General features: G+C 54.8%; 1 protein-coding gene across 4 annotated transcripts in view; it reads left to right on the top strand.

Annotated features, from left to right (window-relative positions):
* Nucleotides 1–18309, top strand: part of TLN1 (talin 1) — a 32707-nt gene extending 14398 nt beyond the window's left edge. For all 4 annotated transcript variants that reach the window (XM_032860527.1, XM_032860525.1, XM_032860528.1 and 1 more), the window contains 39 exons: nt 174–468; nt 1039–1205; nt 1987–2115; nt 2297–2413; nt 2500–2613; nt 2805–2939; nt 3310–3438; nt 3826–3928; nt 4039–4247; nt 4602–4721; nt 4936–5133; nt 5340–5479; nt 5674–5767; nt 5873–5962; nt 6075–6197; nt 7523–7666; nt 8127–8288; nt 8520–8660; nt 8754–8935; nt 9134–9266; nt 9473–9574; nt 9663–9833; nt 9929–10078; nt 10223–10324; nt 10404–10523; nt 11468–11614; nt 11810–11976; nt 12087–12270; nt 12363–12488; nt 12590–12706; nt 15317–15502; nt 15637–15744; nt 16246–16351; nt 16553–16677; nt 16771–16896; nt 17024–17086; nt 17195–17377; nt 17509–17637; nt 17742–18309. In XM_032860527.1, the coding sequence (XP_032716418.1) occupies nt 174–468; nt 1039–1205; nt 1987–2115; nt 2297–2413; nt 2500–2613; nt 2805–2939; nt 3310–3438; nt 3826–3928; nt 4039–4247; nt 4602–4721; nt 4936–5133; nt 5340–5479; nt 5674–5767; nt 5873–5962; nt 6075–6197; nt 7523–7666; nt 8127–8288; nt 8520–8660; nt 8754–8935; nt 9134–9266; nt 9473–9574; nt 9663–9833; nt 9929–10078; nt 10223–10324; nt 10404–10523; nt 11468–11614; nt 11810–11976; nt 12087–12270; nt 12363–12488; nt 12590–12706; nt 15317–15502; nt 15637–15744; nt 16246–16351; nt 16553–16677; nt 16771–16896; nt 17024–17086; nt 17195–17377; nt 17509–17637; nt 17742–17867 (5463 nt within the window). In that variant the 3' untranslated portion in view covers nt 17868–18309. The remainder of the gene's footprint in view (nt 1–173; nt 469–1038; nt 1206–1986; nt 2116–2296; nt 2414–2499; nt 2614–2804; nt 2940–3309; nt 3439–3825; nt 3929–4038; nt 4248–4601; nt 4722–4935; nt 5134–5339; nt 5480–5673; nt 5768–5872; nt 5963–6074; nt 6198–7522; nt 7667–8126; nt 8289–8519; nt 8661–8753; nt 8936–9133; nt 9267–9472; nt 9575–9662; nt 9834–9928; nt 10079–10222; nt 10325–10403; nt 10524–11467; nt 11615–11809; nt 11977–12086; nt 12271–12362; nt 12489–12589; nt 12707–15316; nt 15503–15636; nt 15745–16245; nt 16352–16552; nt 16678–16770; nt 16897–17023; nt 17087–17194; nt 17378–17508; nt 17638–17741) is intronic.
* The last annotated feature ends 1078 nt before the right edge of the window (nt 18310–19387 follow it).

Here is a 19387-nt window from a genome sequence, read left to right as displayed (position 1 = left end):
CCACAGGTGGCGCTAGCCTGTGCTTCGGGGTGATGGTGCCGCACACCGGAGCCTCTCGCTTCACCTCTTCTGCTCCTCCTTACCTCTCCCAGTGACTGCTGCACACACCACAAACACCCCACCTTGAGACTCCTTTCCCCGGTCTTTGTCTCTCACGTGCGGTTTGCCCGCAGGTGGTGGCGCCTACGATCAGTTCACCCGTCTGCCAGGAGCAGCTGGTGGAGGCCGGACGCCTTGTGGCCAAAGCCGTAGAGGGCTGTGTGTCCGCCTCGCAGGCAGCCACAGAGGATGGGCAGCTGCTGCGGGGGGTGGGAGCAGCGGCCACCGCTGTCACCCAGGCCCTGAATGAGCTGCTGCAGCACGTGAAGGCCCATGCCACAGGGGCTGGGCCCGCTGGCCGTTACGACCAGGCCACTGACACCATCCTCACCGTCACCGAGAACATCTTCAGTTCCATGGGTGATGCTGGTAAGGACACCACTCCCAGGGAGACCACGAACCCCTATGAGGCTCCTTGAGCCCAGTGGACATTGCCTTGCAGACCCGCCACCTCCCCCAAGGACTCAGCACAGTAGGCTAGGTGTTCGGTATCTCTGAAACCTCCAGTTTCTCCTCTGTAAAGCAGGAATATGATCCCTGTTCTGCCTTCTTTAGTGCCTTTAGAGAATACGCAGAAGTGTGTACAAACACAGCTGGAAGTTGGAAGGTGGCATTATTAAGAGATAGCCTTCCCCACTCCACCCTACCTGTTTACCCCTAAAAGCCTTCGCAAGAACTATCTTAACTTCTCAAGACTATTTGCTGAAAATAGCCATTATAGACCATCTTCCTTCCCACAAAAGCCCGCCAGGAAATCTCCCTCTCCAAGATCCTAAACTCAAAAAAACCAGTAACTCCAGGGGAATCACTTCGAGAACTTTTGTGTCTCTTTAACTCTTCTCAAGAGCACAGTCTACCTTGTCTGCACCCTTTCCCCCCACCCCTGGCACCCTCGCAGTGTCTCTGGCTTCCTTACCTGACTATGTCTTGTCCTCTCAGGTGAGATGGTACGACAGGCCCGCATCCTAGCCCAAGCCACCTCTGACCTGGTCAATGCCATCAAGGCTGATGCTGAGGGGGAGAGCGATCTGGAGAATTCCCGAAAGCTATTAAGCGCCGCTAAGATCCTGGCTGACGCCACGGCCAAGATGGTGGAGGCTGCCAAGGTACAAAGCCTTCTGTGCACAATCCCAGACTGAGACCTGAAAGGAAGTAGAAAGGTCCAGAGGGGTCACCCTTTCCTGATGGAAGAGACCCAGGAAAAGCAGGGAATACATGAGAACAAAGAGAAGCGCTCAAGAAGTAAATGCGGCCCAGGCATCCGGTGAATGGCGGCCCAGGCTTTGAGCCAGCATGCCGCTGCCCCTTTTTCTTCCCCCAAGTCCAAAGTCTGCTGTCCTTACTTTCCCCTACTTTGCTACCTGCTTCTTAATAATGCTTCCTGATCTCTCCTGGGAATGCACAGAAGCATTCAGTCCTCAGCAAGGCAGGGGGACACGGACACAGGGTGCAGAAGACTGTCAGGAAGAAGCAAGAAGCTCTCACACTCCCTGGGCTGTGGCGTTCTTCAGCTCGCAGGAGTAACCAGGTCCCCTGATGGGGTTTTTGAGATCCCAGCTCTAAACTTTGTCCCCACCCCATCCCAGAGAGCCCCCCTCACCCCCAATTGCTAGTGGCATCTTGTGGGGAGTAGGGAAAGACATATAGCTCCTTCCCTCAAGAGGGACAGAAGCAATAGTTCCACCTAAAGAGGGTCCAAAGGGAATCCAGGGCCCCCCTACACCTCCCTCTTGTCTACCTGAGGCAGCTCATCTCAGCTGCAGTTACGTTTAGCGCGGAGAGTTAGAAATGACTTGAGGAAAATATTTGAGTCTAGAGGGGTCCGAGCAGAGCTTATTTGGGGTGCACAGGGACACTGAGTGAGGACTGTCTTTCCGCTTCTCTCAGGGAGCAGCTGCCCACCCTGACAGTGAGGAGCAGCAGCAACGGCTGCGGGAAGCGGCTGAGGGGCTGCGCATGGCAACCAACGCGGCTGCTCAGAACGCCATCAAGAAGAAGCTGGTGCAGCGCCTGGAGGTGAGGCTGGGAGGGGAACGTGGAGCAAGGGTGTGGGCGCCATGGGAGGAATGACGGCGGGAAGGAGGAACGTACAGAGAGAGACTCGAGCAGTATCTCCTCGTGGGCTAGCACAGCCAGGGTGGGCCAGAGGCCGAGTAGGGCACTGCCTGGGCCTTGTCCTAATGTTCTGTCCTCACAGCACGCAGCCAAGCAGGCTGCGGCCTCAGCCACACAGACCATCGCTGCAGCCCAGCATGCAGGCTCCACCCCCAAGGCCTCTGCCGGTCCCCAGCCACTGCTGGTGCAGAGCTGCAAGGTGAGACTCAGTGGGAGGAGGTGAGGAGGGACTTCCCCCTGCCCCGGTCTGTGGCAAGGCAGCTCTCATGATGTTTTCTCCCACAGGCTGTGGCAGAACAAATTCCACTGCTGGTGCAGGGCGTCCGAGGGAGCCAGGCTCAGCCTGACAGTCCCAGTGCTCAGCTGGCCCTCATTGCTGCAAGCCAGAGCTTTCTGCAGGCAAGGCACCCTCTCCCACCTCTCAGACAAGACCCTTCCCACCCTCTGAGCCCCCAAGATCGCCTACTGTGTAAAGCCCCACCAATAGGCTCCTTCCTGGATGGAGCCACGGCAGTCCCCATGCCCTCACCAGCATCAGTCCGTGTACCCAAGCAGATGGTACATTCATCTGCCCACCTGTTCCCCAACAGCCAGGTGGGAAGATGGTGGCCGCTGCGAAGGCATCAGTGCCAACAATCCAGGACCAGGCTTCGGCCATGCAGCTGAGTCAGTGTGCTAAAAATCTTGGTACCGCCTTGGCGGAACTTCGCACCGCTGCCCAGAAGGTATGGGAGCTGGCGGCTTTGGAAAGTGAGGGGAGGGGCACCTAGGGCGCAGTCAGTTAAGCATCTGACTCTTGATTTTGGCTCAGATCATGATCTCAGGCTCATGAGATCAGGCCCCATGTCAGGCTCCACGCTCAGCGCAAAGTCTGCTTAAGTTTCTCTCTCCCTCTCTCCCTCCCTGCTTTGTGTGCATGCCCATGTGTATGCTTTCTCAAATAAGTAAATCTTAAAAAAAAAAGAAAGAAAATGAGGGTAGAGTTCTGGGATGATGGGGAGTCTGCAGAACCACCTAAAACGGGTAATTGTGTAACCTGGGGTATCACTGAGACACAGCAGTACCTCCTGTATCCAAAACCCCTTATCATTGTAGGCTCAGGAAGCATGTGGACCTTTGGAGATGGATTCTGCCCTAAGTGTGGTACAGAATCTAGAGAGAGACTTGCAGGAAGTGAAGGCAGCAGCTCGAGATGGCAAGCTTAAACCCTTACCTGGAGAGACTGTAAGTATTCTTAATACTTCTTGGGTGCCTGGGTGGCTCAGTCAGTTAAGCGTCTGCCTTCGGCTCATGTCATGATCCAAAGGTCCTAGAATCGAGCCCTACATCAGGCTCCTTGCTCAGCAGGAAGCTGCTTCTCCCTCTGCCTGCTGCACCCCCTGCTTGTGTACGCTCTCTCACTCTCTCTCTCTCTGTCAAATAAATAAATAAAATCTTATTTAAAAAAAAAAAAAAACCTCTCATCCTTAATTAAACGCTGAGGTTCTTTTTCCCACCTGCACTCCAGAGCTACCCAAAACCTTCATTTAAACTGCCAGCCGATCCCAACTAGCTTCTCAAGGTCCCATTTCCCAGTTCTTTCTGCCCCTGAGTCTCCCACCTCATCCCTAGATGGAGAAATGTGCCCAGGACCTGGGTAACAGCACCAAAGCAGTGAGCTCTGCCATTGCCCAGCTGCTGGGGGAGGTCGCCCAGGGCAATGAGAATTATGCAGGTATGTGGAGGGGCAGGAGAACAGGAGCTGAAGGAGGGATGGCGCTAACCAAGGAAGCCGTGGGGATTGAGGCCTGGCAGTAAAGGCACCTTTTCCCTTCATCTGCCCAGGGATCGCAGCTCGGGACGTGGCAGGTGGGCTGCGGTCCCTGGCCCAGGCCGCTCGGGGTGTAGCTGCCCTGACGTCAGATCCCGCAGTGCAGGCCATTGTGCTTGATACCGCCAGCGACGTTCTGGACAAGGCCAGCAGCCTCATCGAGGAAGCAAAAAAGGCAGCTGGCCATCCTGGGGACCCTGAGAGCCAGCAGCGGCTTGCCCAGGTCAGGTCTGGGGAAGAGGCCACTTACCCCATGGCCCAGCCTGACTGGTGCTGAGTCTCATCCACACTGATAGGCCCCTTCCCAGGTCTGCTCTTGACAACTCCTGTCTGGATTCCATCGTTTCCCTCAGTATTGGGAGGAGGGTCTCAGTCAGCCTGAGGCAGGGGCCTCACTGAACACTGGGTTCGAGACAGTTCGATCACTATCACTTGACACCTTAACTTCAGCCCCTTTGGCTGCACACCCCCTTTCCTCTTCACTTTTGGAGGCAGTAGGACATGTCCCCATGAGCGGAGGAAGGGCTCTCCCAAATTGTTTCCATTTTGGCAACACCTGTCTCCTTTTCCACCTCAGGTGGCTAAAGCAGTGACCCAGGCCCTGAACCGCTGTGTCAGCTGCCTGCCTGGCCAGCGAGATGTGGACAATGCCCTGCGAGCAGTGGGAGACGCCAGCAAGCGACTCCTGAGTGACTCGGTAGGAAGACCAAGGGTGTGGGGGGCACGTGGGAGCTGAAGAGTTCCCAAGCTTCTCCTTCCACCTCTAGACCTCTCCTTGACCTTGACTTCCCAGATTTACCCTCTTTCATTACTCCCAGGCGCTGTGCCCACATCCCAGCACTCCTTGACCAAACTCTCCCTCGCATCGTTCCCCATGCTACTTCTGACTTTCTGACTTTCTGACCCTGCAGCTTCCCCCCAGCACCGGGACGTTTCAAGAAGCTCAGAGCCGGTTGAATGAGGCTGCCGCTGGGCTGAATCAGGCAGCCACAGAACTGGTACAGGCGTCTCGGGGAACCCCCCAGGACCTGGCTCGAGCCTCGGGTCGATTTGGACAGGACTTCAGCACCTTCCTGGAAGCTGGTGTGGAGATGGCTGGACAGGCCCCGGTATGAAAAGGCACAGGGTCTGGCTCGGGTTCGGCGAGTGGTGCCTGTGTGACCGCTCAGCCCTGACCTCTGCCTGCCTCCTTCCCCCTCCCCCGGCCCCTCGCTAGTCTCTAGCAACATTTGAGTGTTTGGGACAGAAGAGCCCCTTTAGAGACAGATAAGAAAGGACTGACTGGACAATGTGTTGACCTTTTCGCCTTCAACAGAGCCAGGAGGACCGGGCCCAGGTCGTGTCCAACTTGAAGGGCATCTCTATGTCTTCAAGCAAACTCCTTCTGGCTGCCAAGGCCCTGTCCACAGACCCTGCTGCCCCCAACCTCAAGAGTCAGCTGGCTGCAGCTGCCCGGTAAGTAGGAGCTGGGAAGCCCCGCCCTGCAGTGTTGAAGAGACTGGGGCAGGGGGTGGCGGGGGGGAACATTTCATGAGAAGCCCCAGCTTAGGAGTAATTACACACAGAAGAGAAACAGACACTTCACATGCATAGAGGACCCAAAACTGATGACCTATGCATGCACCCACTCCACTTCCTGTTCCTCCCAGGGCGGTGACCGACAGCATCAACCAGCTCATCACCATGTGCACCCAGCAGGCGCCGGGCCAGAAAGAGTGCGACAATGCCCTGCGGGAACTGGAGGTGGGCACTTGGCAGGCTGAGTGGTGTGGAGGCTGAGGAAGGTATTCTGGGTTTAGGTGGGGAAACAGGTGTCTTTGAGTCCTACTTTGTCCTCCCTCTGTACAGACTGTCCGGGAACTCCTAGAGAACCCAGTCCAGCCCATCAATGACATGTCCTACTTCGGCTGTCTAGACAGTGTGATGGAGAACTCAAAGGTAAATGCAGTAAGGCGCCCAGGAGGGCGGGGGGCAGAAAGATGGGGTGAACCGGGGCTCCTCTGCCCCTCTGAGGAAGGGGCGGACTCTTCTGACAGCCTCTGTTCCTCAGGTACTGGGTGAGGCCATGACTGGCATCTCCCAAAACGCCAAGAACGGAAACCTGCCAGAGTTCGGGGAAGCCATCGCCACAGCCTCCAAGGCCCTCTGTGGCTTCACCGAGGCAGCCGCACAGGTTATTCCCCTGCGACGGTCCCTGAACGGTCCCCTCCTTTCCCTCCCCCACCTCCTCAACAGCCTGACGCTCCTGTAGATAACCAAGAAGTGATGTGTGCAAAACCAGCTCTGTGGAAACTGAGTTCCTTTCCCCTCCTCAGTGGAGACGTTTGTCAGCAACCACAGAGTACCAGTAGTACTGGTCGCTGAACCCCTGGTACCTTGGGCTATGATGACACCCTCCGGTCATGGGCCCTTGTCCAGCCCTGGGTTTCTTGGTATATGCTGATTAGCATATGCACGTCCTTTTTCACAGTCTCTAGTACCAGAGACTACATTTCCAGTTAATTGAGTCACCACTTAGTTTTGCCTTTTTATACAGTTATGAAATATAAAATAACCTATTAGCTGTGACTATTTTGCTTTTGTTACATGAACCCTTAAGGCAGACCGGCGCGAGAGTTCATCTCAGTCTGTTTTCCTGAAAACCTTCCGGCCCGCTCCCCCATTCTCCATAACCTCCCTTTGCCCTGTTCTGTTGGGTGGACTATTCTATATGTTGTGACTTACTTCTGGAAAAGCATAAAGAGGAACAAGCAGAGTGACCACGTGTTGAAGTATAAATCAAACCTTCTGATGTTTTTCTAATCATAAAAAACCGTTGGCGGCCATTATACCCATCCTTTCCCTCTCTCCAAATCCCCGAAGCTTGGAGGTGTTGAGAATACAGTGACCCTAACAACCCGCACAGGTTTTGAACTCTTGCAAAGGGGCTTTGCGTGTGTGCCACATGTATGTGCATGCCTGGGGGGTTTTCAAACCTTTTTGACTTCTACTTAAGTAAGGAGTCCTTTTTACCTTATGGTCCCCCAGATATACATCTACACAGAAGTCTAATGAAATCCTTACCACGTGGGGCACCTGGGTGGTTCAGTCATTGGGCATCTGCCTTCGGGTCGGGTCATGATCCCAGGGTCCTGGGATCAAGGCCTGCTTCTCCTTCTCCCTCTCCCTCTGCCTCTGCTTACGTTCCTCTCTCTTTCCCTCTGCCAAATACATGAAAAAAATCTTTAAAAAAACACAAAACAAAACCCTTACCACGTGGTTTTCCTTTTTTTTCTTTTTTACTCTTTTAACCTTCTGAAATGTTCAAACACATTTAACAAAGCAGGAGAGGTTTTTTCCTTTTTTGTAGTGTTACTGTTATTTGTTAATATACCACCACTCGCATAGGACCCTGGCTACCAAACTTACCCCTACTCTCCTTTGTCCCCACTGTCACTAGGCTGTCCACTGAGAGACAGTCTTTCTTCCTCACCCCACCCTCACCCCCTCTCTCTCCAGGCTGCATATCTGGTGGGGGTCTCTGATCCCAACAGCCAAGCTGGGCAGCAAGGACTGGTGGAGCCCACGCAGTTCGCCCGTGCAAACCAGGCAATTCAGATGGCCTGTCAGAGTCTGGGGGAGCCTGGCTGTACGCAGGCCCAGGTAACTTAAGGGAGCAGGTACTATGTGCAAGACTGCGAAACGGGGCCTGGCCAGGATGGACTGGCCCAAGAGAGAGTTGTGGGAGATGTGGGGGGTGCATCTCTGACCTTCCACACACAGCTTCTCTGGGGGTAATTGTCTTTTCCTGCCATGTTTCTTGTCACTCTTAGTTACTGCTAAGTTCAGAACTTCTCTGTAGCTGTTTGAGTTCACTCTCTTCCTTACCCTCCTGCAGCTTCTCCATCAGCTTATCTGTCTTCCATCTCCCCCTTCTGACACCCTGTTCATCTTTGGGTATCTCTGTCTCCCAAATCTTCACTTCTCAGGTGACTCCGTCTTTCCTAATTAGACTTCCAGAGGTCTTGCTCTCCCTCCCTCACCCCTCAGTAGGCTCCCGCCTAGGTGTGTACACTTCCCTCCTGCCCTCAGGGTGGCTCTGCCACCTGTCTTGTCTCCACAGGTGCTCTCCGCAGCCACCATCGTGGCCAAGCACACCTCTGCGTTGTGTAACAGCTGCCGCCTGGCCTCTGCTCGAACCGCCAATCCTACTGCCAAGCGCCAGTTCGTACAGTCGGCCAAGGAGGTGGCCAACAGCACAGCCAATCTTGTCAAGACTATCAAGGTTGTCAGTTTTTGAAATTCCCAGCCTCCCTCTGACCTGTCCCGTCTCTTGTCCCCTAGTCCCTGCATCAGTCCCTGAGGCCTTTGGCCACAGCCCATCTGCCTGAGCCCAAGCCCTTTCGTGTCCATACTGGTCATCCCCAGCCTCTCCCCATGCCCCCAGCCCAGGAGAGCTGGGCTTCGCCTCCTTTGCCTGCAGTCAGTCCTGAGGGCCTGTCACTCCTACTTCCAGGCGCTTGATGGAGCTTTCACAGAAGAGAACCGTGCCCAGTGCCGAGCAGCAACAGCCCCTCTGTTGGAGGCCGTGGACAATCTGAGTGCCTTTGCATCCAACCCTGAGTTCTCCAGCATCCCTGCCCAGATCAGCCCTGAGGTGAGGCGGTGTGAAGGGAGAACCAATGGGCCGGCTGCCCTCTCATCTTTGCAGGAGTCTTGAGACTCCCCTCCCTGCCTCCTCTCTCCCCAGGGCCGGGCTGCCATGGAGCCCATTGTGATCTCTGCCAAGACAATGCTGGAGAGTGCCGGGGGCCTAATCCAGACAGCCCGGGCACTCGCAGTCAATCCCCGGGACCCCCCACGCTGGTCAGTGCTGGCTGGCCACTCCCGGACCGTCTCAGATTCCATCAAGAAGCTCATTACAAGCATGAGGTATTGCAGGGGTAGAGAACCAACGTGACTCAGGAACATACACAGTAGCGGAACGGCGGGGAGGGTGGGTAGTGCAGTTAGATGGGATAGTGTTGTCCAAGTGATCTATTGTCCAAGATTTGGGGGATATGGGGAAAGCTAGACTAGCCTTGTTTTCAAGGACTGTTCTTGGTGTGGGAGCCTATGATGTGTCCACAGGGACAAGGCTCCAGGGCAGCTGGAGTGCGAGACAGCCATTGCAGCTCTGAACAGCTGTCTGCGGGACCTAGACCAGGCTTCCCTCGCTGCAGTCAGCCAACAGCTTGCTCCCCGGGAGGGAATCTCTCAAGAGGTAAGGGGGAAATGGGTTATACGAAAGCTTGCCTCTGGGAAGAGAGATGGCAGACTGGAGAAGGATGGGGGAATCTGGGAGTGCGCCTCAGAGACGTCAGGGGTACGGGAGGAACAAGTCCAGGGGAGTGAGTGAGTTCAGTATGGAAAGAAGTAGCAAGCCCTGTTCCAGGTTGCAGTCAGGGCTCAAGTTCGCTTCTCTCCCAGGCCTTGCACACTCAGATGCTCACTGCAGTGCAGGAGATCTCCCACCTTATCGAGCCGCTGGCCAGTGCTGCACGGGCTGAAGCCTCCCAGTTGGGACACAAGGTACCGGGAGAGACAAGTAGGGAGTTCCAGGGCAGGGCAAGCGAGTGTTCCTGGCGCAGCTGACCTCCACTCAAACCCCTCGCCTCAGGTGTCCCAGATGGCCCAATACTTTGAGCCGCTCACCCTGGCTGCGGTGGGTGCTGCCTCCAAGACCCTGAGCCACCCGCAGCAGATGGCGCTCCTGGACCAGACTAAAACCTTGGCCGAGTCAGCCTTGCAGTTGCTATACACAGCCAAGGAGGCTGGCGGGAACCCCAAGGTACCAGGAGTGGGAGGGAGGGGCTGCTACTAGGAAGAGGTCAGAGAAGCAGGAACACCACAGCCCCCCTCTGCTCACTCACTCTGCCCCCGCAGCAAGCGGCTCACACCCAGGAGGCCCTGGAGGAGGCTGTGCAGATGATGACAGAGGCTGTAGAGGACCTGACGACAACCCTCAATGAGGCAGCCAGCGCTGCTGGGGTGGTTGGCGGCATGGTGGACTCCATCACCCAGGCCATCAACCAGGTTAGAGTCCTGGGGTGCCTATGGTCAGATGCCCCCTGAGTCAGATGCCCCCTGAGCCACCCCCTGAGGGGTGCCTATGGTCAGATGCCCCCTGAGCCTCAGAGACCCTGATAATCTTTCTCTTTCCTTAATCCGACCCCTCAGCTAGACGAAGGACCAATGGGTGAACCAGAAGGTTCTTTTGTGGATTACCAGACAACTATGGTGCGGACAGCCAAGGCCATTGCTGTCACCGTTCAAGAGATGGTGAGTTTGGGAGAGTATAACAAGGCTACCCCCGGGGAGCTTAGTGTAGGCATAACTTTACTTCTTCTGTTGTCACCAGGTAACCAAGTCAAACACCAGCCCTGAAGAGCTTGGCCCTCTTGCTAACCAGCTGACCAGTGACTATGGCCGCCTGGCCTCCCAGGCCAAGCCTGCAGCTGTGGCTGCTGAGAATGAAGAGGTAAACGTGGGGGCAGCTGCCATGAAGGCCTGCCTCCTGCCCCTCGTAGAAAATCTCAGTGGCAGGCCCCTTGTCCCCATCAGGTCAGCTTCTGGGGCTATCCCACCCTTATTCTGTCTAGCTGCCTTTAAGAAAGGGGAACATCGGGGCGCCTGGGTGGCTCAGTGGGTTAAAGCCTCTGCCTTCAGCTCAGGTCATGATCCCAGGGTCCTGGGATCAAGCCTGCTTCCTCCTCTCTCTCTGCCTGCCTCTCTGCCTGCCTCTCTGCCTACTTGTGATCTCTGTCTGTCAAATAAATAAATAAATAAATCTTAAAAAAAAAAAAAAAAAGAAAGGGGAATATCCCCTCAGGGCCACTCTGCTAAAGAGTGATCAGGGATCCTGTAGGAACAGGATCAAAGTCACAGGGATAGAGGAGACAGCCGACAGACAATCTAGAGATTTCCTGGTCTGCCAACATCCCTCTGGGACTGTGGCTGCTTCTCTGCTATTCTGCAGGTCTGTAATCTCTTCTTAGTTCTTCCCTGTTGCATGCCCATGAAGTTCTTCCTTCCCTAAGCTCTCGGCTTTCCAAGAAAGCAAGTAATTGGATCTTACTACCACACCTAATCCCCAGCCTCATACCCCTCCACATCCAGGCCAAATTGTAATCCGTGGCCCTCTGATTCAAATACCCCAGCATAAAGTGCTTCTTCCCCACCTCCTCACTGTGCTTAACATAATCCTCACCAGTTGGTGCCTACATGCTATTATTTTCCACGTGTAGGAGGTGACCTCCTGCCTGAAGGATATGAAACAGGAAATCTGCGTGCTGGGCACTTTTTCTCACCGCCCTTTTAGTCTACGATGCATGTTCTGTTAGGTCCTTCGTGACTCCTCCAAGCACAGTGGAGGTCCCTGAGTGCTTTTTGTAAAGCCCCTCTCCCTTTCCCATCCGCCCGCAGATAGGTGCCCACATCAAGCACCGTGTGCAGGAGCTGGGGCACGGCTGTGCTGCTCTAGTTACCAAGGCAGGTGCCCTGCAGTGCAGCCCCAGCGACGCCTACACCAAGAAGGAGCTCATAGAGTGTGCCCGGAGAGTCTCCGAGAAGGTGACTGAGCTCATCACTGTGGCCTGGGGCCCTGGCTCCCCGGCTCCCCAACCCTGCGACCCTTCCCATCCTCTTCCTATCTTCCCAGCCCCCTCCTCCATCCCATCTCCCCAGCACAAATGACCTTCCCCTTCCATAAGGCACTGACCGGTCCATAAGGCACTTCCATAAGGCACTGTTCCTTTCCTCCCCCAGGTCTCCCACGTGCTGGCTGCACTCCAGGCCGGGAATCGGGGCACACAGGCCTGCATCACGGCCGCCAGCGCAGTGTCCGGCATCATTGCTGACCTCGACACCACCATCATGTTCGCTACCGCTGGCACCCTTAATCGTGAGGGAGCCGAGACTTTCGCTGACCATCGGTGAGGAGGGAACTGGGCCTCCCAGATGCAGGGTGGGGTGTGGGGTTAGAAGAGGCTGGAGGAGCTAAGGGAAGTCTGTGAAGGGCTGACTGAGCCGGGCCCTCCCTTAGGGAGGGCATTCTGAAGACTGCAAAGGTGTTGGTAGAAGATACCAAGGTCCTGGTGCAGAACGCGGCCGGGAGCCAGGAGAAGTTAGCACAGGCTGCCCAGTCCTCGGTGGCCACCATCACTCGCCTCGCTGACGTGGTCAAGCTGGGCGCAGCCAGCCTGGGAGCCGAGGACCCTGAGACGCAGGTATCCACCTGACGCCCCTACTTCTGGCCAGACCCACTCACCACCTGTTCCCCGTTCCTCCCACGAACCGGAGCCTCTGCCCTCTCATGCAGGTGGTGCTGATCAACGCAGTGAAAGATGTGGCAAAAGCCCTGGGAGACCTCATCAGCGCAACAAAGGCTGCAGCGGGCAAAGTTGGGGATGACCCTGCTGTGTGGCAGCTCAAGAACTCGGCCAAGGTTGGAGGGGAAGGAGCGCAACATCAGGAGTGGGGGCGGCTGGCTGTGCTGCCTCCAGTTCCTTAACATGACCCCCTGTCCAAAACCTCGGATGCCCGCAGGTGATGGTGACCAATGTGACGTCGCTGCTCAAGACAGTGAAAGCCGTGGAAGATGAGGCCACCAAAGGCACACGGGCCCTGGAGGCAACCACAGAACACATACGGCAGGAGCTGGCGGTGAGCGAGGGTCTGGGGCACCAGGGACTTGGGTTTGAGAGGGATCGTGACACACTATGAATCTATATTTCACATATTTCCACAGACATGTAAACAGTCACACTTATTCTCCTCACGCACTGCCACACTTCTTAAGTGAGCTGTGCTGGTGTCTCTCCCCTCCTCGCCTACTTTTCAGTTGTTAGCATTTGACACCTGCCTTCTCCCATCCTCCCGCTTTCCCTGCCACCTGGGTCCTCCAAGCTGCCACATTCGGTGGCCTCTTCTTGGCCTTCATCTTCTTCAGACATTTCAAAATCATCTGACTTGGTAAACAAGCCTCTCTGGAATTTTCTCTTCCTCGGGCCTTCTGACAGCAGCTTTTGTCTCGCTTCTCTAGCACGTCTTCCGTGGCGTCAGCCAGCCACCTTTGGCCTAGCACGCGCCAAGTCTGGCCCAAACTGGTGCAGATCGCCTGCTTTCTCTGTCCTCTACTTTAACCACTTCCACGGGCGTTCTCTAGCAAGTTGGCTTCAGTTCTGAGTTTAGTTATTGTCTGCTGCCTGATGGACCACCGAATGCCAGGCCTCCCCACTTCTGGCCAGCATGCCACTTCCTCTTACAGTGGTAGCCGCCTCCAGCTGTGCAGAGTCCTCTCAGTCACCTGCGACTTCCTGGTCTCATCCCCCGATCTGGGCCATTGCTTGTCCTCCCAGTGCCCTCCTTTCCTGTCCCCCTGTGGGGACCGTGGTTGGGATCCTCACCCACTCTCCCTCACTGTGACTGCTGCGGGTTTTCTGCCTGGGACTCTGCTGGCCTTCAGTCACTGCCATTCGCGTCTCGCTCATTTCTGAATTCACCTTTCTGATACGGTCCTTGGCGATGCCCAAACTGAAACTCTTAACTTTCTGCCTCCCAAACCTGACCATTCCCTCGTCTTTCCCTTCTCGGTCAGTGGCACATTTTAATAACTCAGATCCTAAAGGCAGGATATATATAGCTGTAATGGTCGTTTTTCTCTCATTGCTCACATCTAAGCGCATTGCCAGGATGTGTCCGCGCTCCCTCCCAGTGGCTCTCATTTTCTCTTTGCTCCATCCCCACCTCCACCTGTCCAGACCATCACCAGTCCTTTGGTGTATTTATACCACAGCCTCCATCTGCTCTGCCCCCTCCCTCACCCCTCTGATGTGCTCTCTGTACACAAGAGCCATAGAATATAAACCATGTTATATCACTTCACTGTTTAAAACCCTTTAGTGAGTGTCCTGGCGTCTAAGGCAAAATCCACACTCCTTACCATCGCCCTCCAAGCCCGATGGCTCCTTCCAACCTCCCCCATCTGCTCATCCCCCTCTTCCCCCTTGCGAAGCCCCAGTCCCTGCACGCTGTCCCTCCCTTCCTGCTGCAGGCCCTTGCACTTGCTTTACTCCAGCTTTTTGAATATCTGGCTTCTTCCAGTCCTTCAGGCTGCAGCTTAAATGTCCTCTCCTCAGAGGCACCTGGCTGGCTCAATCGGTGGAACATGCAATGCTTGATCTCAGGGCTGTGAGTTCGAGCCCCACTTTGGGTAGAGATTACTTTAAAAAAAATAAAATCTTAAAATCTAAAAAAGCCCTCTCCTCAGAGAGGCTTCTCCAGCCACCTGAGAAAGGACCTGCTTTATCTTTTTCTTTTTTTTTAAAGGTTTTATTTATTTATTTGCCAGAGAGAGGGAAAGCACAAGCAGAGGGAGTGGCAGGCAGAGGGAGAAGCATATTCTCCACTCAGCAGGGAACCCAATGCGGGACTCAGTCCCAAGACCCAAGGATCATGACCTGAGCTGAAGGCAGGCACTTAACCCACCGAGCCACCTAGGCATACCTTTTTTTTTTTTTTTTTAGAGAAATTTTATTTATTCGTGGACCTCATTTTTATTTCTCAGCACGGCACTCTCTTTTTTTCCTTCACAGTCCCATTTAGTCTTTCGTTTTTCTGCTTGTTTACTTGTTTACTGTCTGTTGAAAACAATACTGTAAACTTCATGAGAACAAGGGCCTTGTCTCATTTATTCCTCACTGCACTCCTAGCACCTCACACAGAATCTACCACCTGCTGACTTGTAATAATTTGCTGGATAAACATGTACATAAAAATATTTTTTTTACTTATTATGTAAAATTCTAAGTTTCTTGGTCCGATATTCAAGGCCCCAACAACCTTTTCTCCACCATCCCTATAATTCTAGAACATTTCTTGATACTCTCTCACTTGACATCCTGGTTATCCGTGGCCCCCTGTCTACCGAAAATGCCGGCCTGTTATCTAGGTCTCTTAAGACCCAGCCCCTTGCCCCACCTCTGCCACTCACCCCTTTCAAGGCTTCTTTATAGTTTAGGAATGAAAACCCAGCTCAAAGATACGTCTTAAATTTCAAACAAATAAACTCTCCCCAATGGGTCAGAAATGACTCAGCAGTCTTACGTTAACTATGATGTGTGAACTTCTCCGAGGACCTGATATACAATAAGTACTCAGTGAATGCCTGTTATCAATTCTGTGGATGAATGGACCAGATTATACAAGTAGAGGGCAACACTGTCTTAAGTCTCACTCACTGTACAATTTTTCTTCTTCTTCGACCCCCAACAGGTCTTCTGTTCCCCAGAGTCACCTGCCAAGACCTCCACCCCAGAAGATTTTATTCGCATGACCAAGGGTATCACCATGGCAACAGCCAAGGCTGTTGCAGCTGGCAACTCCTGTCGCCAGGAGGACGTCATTGCCACAGCTAATCTGAGTCGTCGCGCTATCGCAGATATGCTTCGGGCTTGCAAGGTAGAAACCACAATAGCAAGGCGGAAGTCTGAGGCGGTGCGGCAGCTGTAGGGCAGAGCATGGGAGGGGAGAAAGGGCAGGGGCTCTGGGGGCCTGGAGCTCTTTGGGATCCTAATGCTAACTCTGTGGGTTAGGAAGCAGCTTACCACCCAGAAGTGGCCCCTGATGTGCGGCTTCGGGCCCTGCACTATGGCCGGGAGTGTGCCAACGGCTACCTGGAACTGCTGGACCACGTGCTGCTGGTAAGGAAGGCGGGCGTGTTCTGCTTCCCACCAGCTTCCCTGAATACGGTCCTCTCCCTGTGTGCTTCTCACCCAGTTCTTGATTCGTTCGTTCACATCTCCCCACCCCACTTTCTATTTCCCAAATCTGTTCTCATTCCCAAGCCTCCCTTCCACTGGGGCCCCATCATTCTTAGCATCTTTGGTTTTCCCTCTCACCTCTTCTTTTTCATTTCTCTTATCTCCTCTCTTCCCTCCTGAATGCCCCCTTCTCTACCTTCGTCGTCTCTTTCTCATTTCATCATTCTCCTTGCTTCTTGTCAGCCGGTGAGTGACACACCACCCCACGGTCTTCACCACGTGTGCAGTGTGGGGCCGGAACCACACCTTAAGTGGCGGCTTAGGGTTTGAGGGCTGTAGTGAGCCGTCCCAGCCGGGGGCGGGGGTCACGGTTGGGCTGTTACGTAGCCCTAGTAGAAGCTAAGATCTGATGCTTCCTGCTCCCTGGCCTCTCTTCCCCAGACTCTACAGAAGCCAAGCCCAGAACTGAAGCAGCAGTTGACGGGACACTCAAAGCGTGTGGCTGGTTCAGTCACTGAGCTCATCCAGGCTGCAGAGGCCATGAAGGGTAAGCAGTGACCAGGGGCGGCGGGGAAGGACACCCTTTGTCATAAGGAGATCTCTGCCTCCTGCTTGGGCTGCTCTGAGCTGGCCTCTGCCCACAGTCCCCACAGGTGCCAGGGGCTCGTGATACTAACCATGCGCTGCCCAGTGCTCCTGACCTCCCTGCTCTGCCTTAGCCCTTTTCTTCGTCCCTTCACCCCACTAGGAACAGAATGGGTGGACCCAGAGGACCCCACAGTCATCGCTGAGAATGAGCTCCTGGGAGCTGCGGCCGCCATTGAGGCTGCGGCCAAAAAGCTGGAGCAGCTGAAGCCTCGGGCCAAACCCAAGGTCAGTCCTCCCCTGTTCCTCTTCCTGCCCCTCCTACTGGCAGTGTCCCCACCTTCACTTTGCATCTCTCTCTGCAACCTTTGTCTGTTGTAGGAGGCAGATGAGTCCCTAAACTTTGAGGAGCAGATCCTAGAAGCTGCCAAGTCCATCGCGGCAGCCACCAGCGCCCTGGTAAAGGCGGCGTCAGCTGCCCAGAGGGAACTGGTGGCCCAAGGGAAGGTATGTACTTGGACGCCAAGGAGAATGGGCCCAGCAGCCACTTTGCTGTCCATCCTCAAGTTGATGGGGGGCTTTTACACACCCCGGAGAGCACAGGTCTGAGTAGGCCCTCCTCTTTCCTCCACAGGTGGGCGCCATTCCAGCCAATGCACTGGATGATGGGCAGTGGTCCCAAGGCCTCATTTCTGCTGTGAGTACACGATACCCACTAGGTCCTCAGCTAGGGAGGCTTGAGAAGGCCGGAGAGGGGAAGGACCAGGGCAAGAGGCATATTCTAATCTAATCCTCCTCACCTCAGGCCCGGATGGTGGCTGCAGCCACCAACAATCTCTGTGAAGCCGCCAATGCGGCTGTACAAGGCCACGCCAGCCAGGAGAAGCTCATCTCCTCAGCCAAGCAGGTGGCCGCCTCCACAGCCCAGCTCCTTGTGGCCTGCAAGGTCAAGGCCGACCAGGACTCGGAGGCAATGAAACGACTTCAGGTGAGGAACCCTGACCATCTGATGGTACCTTGGGCTGTGCTGCTTTAAACCGTTACCCCGCTTCTCTGTGAGGGAGTGGGGCGACTCGCTCAGCTGAGTTCCCAGCCTCCTTCTGCCTTCTCTCTGCGCAGGCTGCCGGCAATGCAGTGAAGCGAGCCTCGGATAACCTGGTGAAGGCAGCACAGAAGGCCGCAGCTTTTGAAGACCAAGAGAATGAGACAGTGGTGGTGAAGGAGAAGATGGTTGGGGGCATTGCCCAGGTGAGCTTTGCCCCAGACCCTCCACAGGACACTGCCAGGGCCCCGGCGACCCCGCACCCTAAGGCACAGACTTCTATACCAAGCCCCTACTCTCCATCCCTCAGATCATTGCCGCACAGGAAGAGATGCTTCGGAAGGAACGAGAGCTAGAAGAGGCGCGGAAGAAGCTGGCACAGATTCGGCAACAACAGTACAAGTTCCTGCCTTCAGAGCTTCGGGACGAGCACTAGGGCAGCCGCTTCTATTTAATGCAGACCCAGCCCAGAGACTGTGCCTGCCACTACCAAAGCCTTCTGGGCTGTCGGGCCCCACCCGCCCAACCCCAGCACTCCCCAAAGTGCCTGCCAAACCCCGGGCCTGGTCCACCCAGTCCCGCTGCACATCCCCTGTCCCCTCCCTGATTCCAAGTGCCTTCATGCCCTAGGGCCCCCTAAGTGCCTGCCCCTCCCTAGAGTATTAACGCTCCAAGAGTATTAACGCCGCTATACCTCAGTCTGAACCTGCCAGGGCTCCTGCCCGCTCCACCCTGCCAACAGCTGCCAGCCAGTCCCCACAGCCTTGGCTCTCCTCCTCCTTTTTTGATACTGCCTGCCCCCACCCCCAGCTATCTTGGGGGCCATGGCGTTGTAAGCCCCAAACAGGTCATGCCCCAATAAAGGTGATTCTGCCTGCAACCTCTGCCTGGCTTTATGTGGAGGTGGGGGAGTCCCCTCAGGGAAAGAGGGTGTAGAGGAAAGAATGCGATTCAGTTCTATCACCAACTTCATCTGGCTCAGAAATGGGCTGGGGACACGTTGTGGCATTCTGCCCCCTGTGGCCCCTTCTTCCTGCTTGTACCCACTTCCCCAAAGTCACCATAGTTCGGAAGCTGAGAAGTCCTATTCCTGTTGTCCCCTAGCACACCGGCCAGTGCCTATGCCTCACCAAGTGTCATTCTTTGGCTGGGACAGCAGCTGCCACTGCTCTTTGTGGCTACCAGGGACACTCTGTTCTTCATAACTGCTCAAAGTATTTGAACAAATCCAGTTCCTGCCCAAATTCAAAGTTTGGTTTTTTTTTTAAGATTTTATTTAGTTATTTGACAGATCACAAGTAGGCAGAGAGGCAGGCAGAGAGAGATGGGGAAGCAGGCTCCCCGCTGAGCAGAGAGCCTGATGCGGGGCTTGATCCCAGGACCCTGAGACCATGACCTGAGCCAAAGACAGGCTTAACCCTCTGAGCCACCCAGGCGCCCCATCAAATTCAAAGTTTTAAAAAGCAGTTTTGAGGAAAAGAATAAGCTTATAAGTTACAAGTGTCTGAGTCTCAGAGACCTATGGCCACAGATCTGGTCAAGGCTGTTAACAAGCAAAGACTCCAACCTGAGGGTGCATCAGGTAGGTTCCACTGCTGACAGGGCCCTTGTAGACCCTCCCAGGCCTTGTTATTCCTACCTAGAACAGCACTTGAAGAAAAAGACCTGAAAAAGCTTGACCCTGGTGTAAGACCTCATCTGGGGGCACAGCTCCCCTCATGGCCAGGCAGGTACTGGTAGCCCCATTCCAGTTGCCCTGCTAATCTGGAGTTAGGTGGAGGGAAGTGGTCAGGAAGGGAGATGTTTCCACTTCCTTCCACGTTCACCCCCGCCTGCCCCCATGGCATGGACCAGGTGGTGGTCCTCTCAGGCATATCATGATTCTCATGCAAGATTCTTTAACCAGCTCTGTTGCCCAGATTATTTCCTTGTGTCTCCTTCCAAGTAAAACACAAA

Source organism: Lontra canadensis, unplaced genomic scaffold (assembly GCF_010015895.1).
Source record: "Lontra canadensis isolate GAN:19392208 unplaced genomic scaffold, GSC_riverotter_1.0 scaffold19, whole genome shotgun sequence".
NCBI classification, from domain to species: Eukaryota; Metazoa; Chordata; class Mammalia; order Carnivora; family Mustelidae; genus Lontra; species Lontra canadensis.
Note: the sequence above shows the minus strand (reverse complement) of the source record. Positions and strands in the feature narration are given on the sequence as shown.